Raw genomic sequence first — 9,298 nt, 5'->3', positions numbered from 1 at the left:
TACCCGCAAGATTAACAATAGGGTGAACCCCATAAAAAGAACCGGATGACTATAATTTTGACCCTTCTTCACGATAATTTTTCTGGGCCCTCAAAGACGCGTAATTACTAATCTTTACTAATAAACGGAACCGATAACTCTAACCGAAAATAATGAATTACCCAGGGAAGCCCCCCGAACACATTAATCCACAAACCATAATTTTAATTAACTATCTACGCGAACCAACTCAATTTGAATACGAGTGGAATTTCTTACGCGCGAAAGCCCACGTGTAACAGGAATGGACGCGCTCTAGCAATGCAACGTGATTAATTATCTCCTCTGATAGATTCGCATAAAAGATCTTTAACCAACGTAATAAGCCGATGCACAGTGTGATCGGAGCCGGGTTTGAGCCGGAAATAACCCCAAAAAGGGGAGAAATCCCCTCGAATAACCCACCAAAAATCATGAGAACCACCCAATCATGAGTGAAAAGGGGCCGGGGGGGGGGATCGGCACCTCACAATTTGGATTAAGCGTCACAATCATCGTTTTAATGGAATAAAATGCGACGTACGGGGCTGCAGACCCCGTAGTCGAATAACTAAAAGCCGAAATGAATTCGGAAAAATAAATAAACCGAACTAAAAACTCACTTTGGATTTCTTACCCCTCTTTGGGGTGTTCTTCGCCATCGTATAGATAATATGATCCAAGTATAGGCACTATAATCCTAAGATAGGCACTGTACTGGCACTAGTTCCGGTGAGGTCAAGGGCCAACGCCGAACTGCCGAAGTCACGAGCGTCTCGAGACACTTCAGAGCGCAGAATTCACCACTCAATCACCCGAATTTGTATTGGTGCGGACACGCCCTTCGAAGGTGCGAATCTAACGACAATTAATCGCGACTCTCACGACCTGGCGCGATTATTCAAATCTCACCTAACTCTTCTCTAATCACCTAACACAAAACTAGTTCCTTTTTATTAATTATTACGCGAGACTAGGCCGAACTGATTGTCGTTCGGATAATTACGAAGGGCCTTGGGCGCTTCCCACAGATCGGATCTCCGGGATTTTCGGGGTTAAAAGACAAGTTACCGGCACTTGTTATGACTCCACTACTAATTCCTTCTCAACTCGTTTCTCTCATCGAAAACCCGAAGGCAACCTGGCGATTCGTTGGAGACGATGGTTGCACTCGCTCCGAACGACCTTCCACCCAAAACAAAAACGTAACCAATTAACCCCTGAAAATCCAACGAAATTGGAGCACCGGCATTTCAGCCGGACCTATTCGATTACCCGCAAGATTAACAATAGGGTGAACCCCATAAAAAGAACCGGATGACTATAATTTTGACCCTTCTTCACGATAATTTTTCGGGGCCCACAAAGACACGTAATTACTAATCTTTACTAATAAACGGAACCAATAACTCTAACCGAAAATGAGCCACTCGGAAGTGGATAAGGGACTCTCACTCTCTCGCTCTAGGATTCTTACATACGGATTTTAATTCAACGCTGTAGGAGTCTCGCTGTTTCCAGATCGTTTTTAGTGTTCCTAGCGAACATCCCCACATGTTCGTTACAATCGGCATGGTTAATATTGATCGACGCTTGCTGAGTTTGATTCTAATTGGTTGATTGAGAAGTTTGTGTATTGAATTTAGAGAATTTGTTTGGAGAAGATCGACATTTCATAGTTGGATGCCCTGTGACCTTGCAAGTAACGCAATATCCCGGCTTGAATTTACTGCGACATTCGCCCTTCAAGTGACCTACTTTTCCGCACACGTAACAAATCATCTTTTCAACTGATTTCTGATTATTAGCTGACATGACATCCACTTGAGCAGGAAATGGTTTGTGTGATCGATTTTGTGGATTATACCGCCTGTGATTTTTGAAATGACTTCTGTGATTACTTTGTGAGTTATTAAGAATTTTGTTCTGTTCGTGTTTGAAAATATCATTATGTTCCTCGATTTCTTTCTCTTTCTCAATCGCGATTTTAACAGCTGTTTCGAGATCTACCGGTTCTTTATTTGAAACACACGAACTGAGTTCACCCCTTAATCCTCGAATGAAACTATTACGAGCCCCCTCGTGTGTACCTGTTAGAAGCTCTTCTGCAATCTCACTGGGATATTTTTCGCGAATCAACTCGACGATTCCCCGAACTATAACTGTGATTCTCGCGACAAAAGCAACTATTATTTCGTTGGGTTTTTGATGCATTTTCGAGAGTAATCCTTGCCACTGAGAGAGTGTCTGATAAGGTGCAAGAGTCTGTTTTAAATTTGCAAAAATATCCTCGAGATTTGAACTTTCTTCATCAAAATATTTACTTCCCGTCCCAGAAATTCTCGATTTGATTAATTGTGTGAGAAAAACGTGATGTGAGGGAAATGCAAGCGCGATTGCTTGTTTGCATAAATTACTGAGTTTGTTTAAGGGCATATTCTGTCCATTTAAATGTTGGGATCAAGCTAGATATATGGTTGAATGACATCGTGGGCACAAAAGGCTGACTGATCAAACTCGTTCGACTCCCAGTTGACGAGTGCGACAAATCACCTGAACTGCTCAACGTAGCATTACTATCGGGATTGACACTTATTGTACTATTTGTTGATTGTGCAGATTCTCCCCTCGTCCTACCTCTTCTATTTCTTGTTGGTGGCATTTTCAAAATTCTACTTAAATTTGTTGTGGCGCGAGCCACAATAGATTAATTTCTTGAATTTATTTCGTAGCGTCTCGAATATTCCAAACATCGGAATTCGAGACAAACATCATTCTGTCCTTGTCCCTCACGAAATTTCAGGACAATTCTCGAACCTTCGATAAACGAAGGTATATAAACTCGTACGCTCCCCGGCGGAAAAAGTCAGTCTACTTTTGAGTACGCATGTAAACACTTGCCTTTAAATATACAGTTCTTGTCAACACCGAGTTATTATTTTTGATACCCACACCAAACCGCCACAACTGGTGGCCCCGAGGTGATTGAAGTGAATAGTTTTCTCGCGTTTTCTTTGATTATTAATTATATCACGTTAACGCCGCGACTGTTCCGCGAAATTCGAGTGCATTTCAATCGTGCCCTTTGTGAGTGGTTTGTGTGCCGCGTACGCTCGTGTGTTGTATCGTTCACGCGCTCCATTCGAGTTCTTTTCATGAATTTCGGTGCATTGCTGAGCACCCAAGGACGCTGTGCTGCACTGAATATTTTTCGGACTTTGTCTAGTGTTGTTTTTTCGCGAAACCAAAATGCCCGATAGTGTCGCGGTGCGCGAAGCTGACAATGGAGCCCCGCTTCAACGCGTTTCGATACGATGTCCCACCTTCAATGCCGAACGTCCAGCGTTATAGTTCACACAGCTCGAGGGACAGTTCCATCTATCCGGGATTAACGATGAAGTAACGAGATATTAGTATGCCTCGTCTCATCTCGATCCCAAGGCCGCTGCTGAGGTGCAGGATATCCTCCTAAATATGCCTGCGGAGACACCGTACACACGTCTCAAGGAGGCGCTCGTCGAACGCCTCACGCTTTCCCGGGACTCACGACTCCAGCAGCTGCTCGACCGAGAGGTATTAGGTGACAGGAAGCCCTCGCAATTCCTGCGTCATCTTAGGAGTCTCGACGATACGGTTCCTGACAACATTTTACGCATCAAGTGGCTCAGCCGACTGCCGATGACGACGCAGTCCATCCTGGCGTCACAAGCGGACATGGCTCTCGACAGGCTTGCAACACTCGCCGACAAACTGCACGAGATCGCATTTCCGATAGCCCACATCAATGACGTCCAGGAGCCAACATCCTCAGCCCTCGAGACACGCTTTTCTCGTCTCGAAGCCACAATCTGCGAGCGCATCGGCCCTAAAAGGGCAAAGCATCGCACCTTCTCGCTCCCGCTCTCGATCCCATTCTCGAGCAACCTCGCCAGCACCCTACAACAACCAGTGCTGGTATCATCGAAGATACCACGACAGGGCTAGACGTTGCAAAGCACCTTGCTCGTGGCAGGGAAACGCCCCGGCGGATCGTTAGTGGCGGTTAACGTTCCCTCTTTCAAATCCAGCCCTCTTCGTAACCGATCGCGCCACCAAAATCCAATACTTGGTGGATACTGGCACCGATCTTTGTACATTTCCGAAATCTCTCGCTCCTGGAGCAAAGAAACGAGTTAACTATACGCTTATTGCAGTCAACGGCTCGACAATCAACACGTACGACTGCATAACTCTATCGCTCAACCTCGGCCTCCGGAGGGATTTCCCATGGCGCTTCGTAGTGGCAGACACAACCAAACCAATTATCGGTGCCGATTTTTTGGCGCATTTCGGCATTTAACCTGACCTGAAGAACGGCTGCCTTATCGACTCAACAACTGGATTAACGACCTACTGCAAAGTGTCGCTTTGCAGCATCGTCTCGGGAATCAAGGTTACGCCTGTCGATCCTTCATGGGCGGATCTCCTCAGTAAGTTTCCCAATTTAACGAAACCCGAAGGAATATGCCTTCCAGCCAAACATTCGACGCTGCACCGTATCGCCACAACACCCGGACTTCCAGTATCCAGCAAATCACGACGCCTCGCCCCCGACAAACTGAAAATCTCCAAGGCGGAGTTCGACAAAATGATGCATCTGGGAATCACTCAACCTTCGAAGAGCCCCTAATCATCTCCGCTCCACTTAGTACACAAAAAGTCAGGCGAATGGCGACCTTGTGGAGATTATAGATAATTGAACGCACGAACAATTCCGGATCGATATCCCGTTTGCGTTCTAGAGGACTTCACTACTAATCTCGCTGGGAAAACAATCTTCTCGATGATCAACCTCGTACGCGCCTTTAATCAAATACATGTGGCCATCGACGACATAAACAAAACAGTTATCATCACACCATTTGGCCTTTTCGAATTCCCGTTCATGACGTTCGGGCTTCGAAATGCCCCACAAACATTTCAATGGTTTATCGACGAGGTCACACGAGGCTTGGACGATTTAGCCTTTCCGTATATCGATGACATCCTCATCGCTTCCAAGGACATCGAGGAACATCGCAGATACCTCCACACGCTCTTTGAACGGCTCTCAAGTTACGGTGTTGTAATTAACACCGCCAAGTGTCGTTTCGGCCAACCGGAGGTAGACTTCCTCGGCCATCGTATCTCGGCGCAGGGTATCTTACCGCTCCCGTCGAAGGTAGAGGCGATCATCAATTTTCCTCGGCCAACATCCATTCGTAAATTGCGTGAGTTCCTAGGTATGATCAATTTTTATCGCAAATGTCTTGAAGATGCTGCAAGATTTCAGGCTCCTCTCCATGAATACAGTCAGGGTGCTAATGTCAAAGGCTCTCACCCCGTCGCCTGGACACCTGAGGGCGATACCGTTTTCACAGCCTGCAAGGAGGAGCTGCGAAAAGCAACGCTACTGGTCTACACGGAGACGACACTCCCCGGGGCCACCTTCACCGATGCTTCCGAATACGCCATCGGCGCAGTCCTGCAGCAACGACGAGGACAGCACTGGGAACCACTGGCATTTTTCAGCCAGAATCTACAACCTGCGCTGAGGAAGTACTGCCTTTACGATCAAGACCTCCACGCCATCTACGCTGCCGTGCGAACGTTCCACTACATTTTCGAGGCGAGGCATGTCACGATCTTCACAGATCATAAGCCGTTACTTCACGCCTTCGCCCAGGATCTCGACAGAGCCACGCCGTGGCAGTTCCACCGCCTGGATTTTATCGGCCAGTTTTCGACCGACATCCAGTACGTGGCCGGCAAGGACAACGTTGTCGCCGATGCGCTTTCTCGTATCGAGGCAATCTCTGCTGCCGTCTCTACGAATGAGCTTGCCGCAGCTCAAGCCGCTGACGAGGAGCTCCAGCAACGTCTCCAGGGTCAACATCACGACGCTCTCGCCCTACGACCTGTAAATGTTCCAGCCTGCGCCACGCCTATCTGCTGCAACGTGACTGGCGACCTGATTCGCCCTTTCGTTCCTATGCCGATGAGAAGAAGAATTTTCTATGCCCTCCATACCATCAGCCATCCTGGGGCACGAGCCTCAACGAAGCTGGTAACGCAGCGCTACGTCTGGCCCGACATCAACCGAGACTGCCGTCTATGGGCCCGTGCGTGCATCGCTTGCCAACGAAATAAGGTATCTCGTCAGCTCTCATCTCCCATTCAAAATTTTCCAGGACACACGCGGCGCTTCGAGCACATAAACGTGGACATCATCGGATCGTACGTTCCGTCCAGAGGGTATCGCAACTGCCTGACGATCATAGACCATTTCACCAGCTTCCCAGAGGCGTTCCCCATCGAGAACACTGGAGCAGAGTATGTCGCCCGAACGCTCTTTTCTGGATGGATCTGCCGCTACGGAGTGCCGTTTCGAATTACAAACGGCCACGGGACACAGTTTGAGAGCCAGCTGTTCAACACCNTCGAGAACACTGGAGCAGAGTATGTCGCCCGAACGCTCTTTTCTGGATGGATCTGCCGCTACGGAGTGCCGTTTCGAATTACAAACGGCCAGGGGAAACAGTTTGAGAGCCAGCTGTTCAACACCCTCGCTCGTCTTCTCGGTAGCAGACATATTCACACCACCATGTTCCATCCTCAGTCAAATGGAATGGTGGAACGTCTGCATCGTCATCTGAATGATGCCATTCGCTGTCATGAAAGCAATTCCTGGGTGGACATGCTGCCTATCGTCCTTCTCGGAATTCACGCCGCCTGGAAAAAAGACCTCGGCGCAACTCCTGCCGACCTCGTCTTCGGTAAACCGCTCCGACTACGGGGAAAATTTCTTGCTCTCTCGCCACCACGCTGGCTACCGCCTACCAATATCGCCGATCGTCTGAGGAATCACTTCGCCGATCTCGTTCCTCAACCCGTCGCCCGTCATGGCCAGAGGAAGATTTTCGTCTTTAAGGAGCTCCCAAACTTCTCACACGTCCTCGTTCGTCACGACGCTCCCCATCACGCTTTCACGTTCTCTTACAAGGGGCCACACCAAGTAATATCGAGGCACGAGAAACATTTCGTCATTCGAATTAGAGGCGAAAATACCGTAGTCTCCATCGACCGTCTCAAACCCGTTTTCTCGCTCCCAGACGACGAGCACAACAATGACGACGAAGCTAACGACGATTCCAACGACAGCAATACGACGCTGACTACACCACCTTCACCGGAGTCACCACATCCGGAAACATCTCGACGTTCGTCATCTTACCGTCCATCTGACACCAGCTCATCGACGTCATCAATTCAAAAGCGTGTCAGATTCGCTAAACATCAGCTGTTCTCGACAAATCGATATTATTGATTTTCTTTTGCCTTTATTTTGCTTTCTTTTCTCTTCCCGCAGAAGGGGAGTACTTGTAGCGCGAGCCACAATAGATTAATTTCTTGAATTTATTTCGTAGCGTCTCGAATATTCCAAACGTCGTTATTCGAGACAAACATCATTCTGTCCTTGTCCCTCACGCAATTTCAGAACAATTCTCGAACCTTCGATAAACGAAGGTATATAAACTCGTACGCTCCACGGCGGAAAAAGTCAGTCTACTTTTGAGTACGCATGTAAGCACTTGCCTTTAAATATACAGTTCTTGTTAACACCGAGTTATTATTTTTGATACCCACACCAAACCGCCACATTTTTACTGAATCTATTTGCTTCTTTCTTCGCAAAATACTATAATAACTAAATTCTCTTTGTGTTCTCTCTAGGTATGGACAAGGTGCGGCCTATAATCAGGTGTATCTCGCTAAGTTTCATGAAAACCGCAAAAAAACCTGAGCAATACCCTGATACATCCATCCTCAAAATAATACTTATTTCTAGACTCACAATTTCTCTTTTTACAACTAATCTAATCAAGGCACTTTTTCACTCTAATTTCACTTTTAAATTTCACTAATTGCCCATAAAATTTCTACTATCACTTGACATCTGATGGATCTTCCTGTTAGCTGCCTGGCTGCAATTACTCTGGACCCCTTGACTGCAACCGCCACGAACCCATCAGTCATCAGAAAGATTATTTTGTTGAATTTTCAAATTTCAATTCAACGTTCGATGAATACGACTATCCCACCGCTGTCACCAATTGTTATGTCCTACCGAAGTTATTAGGAGGACAGTGGCGCCTTTTCAAATATTGAGCGCCAAAACTTTAAAAATTGTGCATTCGTTAGCCGCTACACCTCTGATGAGGACTCCATCGAAGTCGACTCGTTTAATCACAGGATAATTGGATTGAAGATTCTATCGTAAATAAATCCAAACACCAGTGCTTAGGAGAACACATTAACACTTTTATTCAATAAACTTTTGCCTTTAAAGACTTTAAACTTGAACTTCCAAACCTGAATAAGCTTATAAAAAAATCTCAGGAAGCTCTAAAGAAAAACTAACTGAAGAGAAAAGCTCGAAAAGTTGTCGGAACAATAGCCACGATGGGACTGACTCTATCTTAAACTTAAATCTAAAGGTTGGGTTCATACACCTCCACTAGACCAAAAGTTGCGCGCGCAATCTTGGCCCGGAGGAAAGGGAAGAGAGGTAACTCGAAAGAGAAATCCGGAAGCGAAAGGGGGAGAAAGGGGAGCGTGTGACGTCAACAGTTTCCCTCTTGAGGGGTCTCAGGCCCTTCAGCCTAGTGATACAATGAACAAAGGGAAACTCAACACGTGTAGAACACGTAAAACAGAGAAACTTTCAAAATATTTTAGAACTGAGATTTTATAATTTTACGACCGTGACCGTCGAGTTTATTTTCTCTCTGAATTTCGGATTTTCGAGAAAAGTATTTGTTGCGACGAATCTTGGCGAGTTGTAAATTTGAAAAGTAAACTCAAGTTCTTGACATTTACGATTTCCGGCAACGGTTTTTCTCAGGCCCCGTGATGTTATTTTTCGTCCCTTGTCCATTGATCTTTCATTCTCGAATTTTCTCAGTATTTTAAAAATCTCAGACGTTATTTTATATTTATTTTAAATATTAATTCGAATTTCGCGGACTAATATGGTTGATCAATAGTGCCAACTATAAATTCAGCGTTGAGACATCACAACATGTGAGACGGGAATTTTCAGATCGTGTGATTGCAGCCCTCGGCTGCGCCTCGGGCCGCCAACTTCACACTTGTGAAAATTCCGTCTCACTCGTATCGAAATATACTATTTTTTTCTCTTCAGTATTTGATTTTCTGCAAGAAAACAATTGATTCCTTTCCGTCTCACCTCTCATATGCC

At 46.2% G+C, this 9,298-nt stretch overlaps 1 protein-coding gene across 1 annotated transcript; it reads left to right on the top strand.

The window, feature by feature from the left end:
* The first annotated feature begins 3,492 nt into the window (after positions 1 to 3,492).
* LOC107040122 lies at positions 3,493 to 4,002 on the top strand. The gene has a single exon (XM_015260067.1). It carries the CDS (start codon positions 3,493 to 3,495, stop codon positions 4,000 to 4,002), a length of 510 nt encoding a protein of 169 aa, XP_015115553.1.
* The last annotated feature ends 5,296 nt before the right edge of the window (positions 4,003 to 9,298 follow it).

The sequence above is a fragment of the Diachasma alloeum genome, unplaced genomic scaffold, assembly GCF_001412515.2.
Source record: "Diachasma alloeum isolate Michigan unplaced genomic scaffold, Dall2.0 Dall_scaffold_00319, whole genome shotgun sequence".
Taxonomy (NCBI): domain Eukaryota; kingdom Metazoa; phylum Arthropoda; class Insecta; order Hymenoptera; family Braconidae; genus Diachasma; species Diachasma alloeum.
The sequence above is the reverse complement of the archived record's forward strand: the minus strand, read 5'-3'. Positions and strand labels throughout refer to the sequence as shown.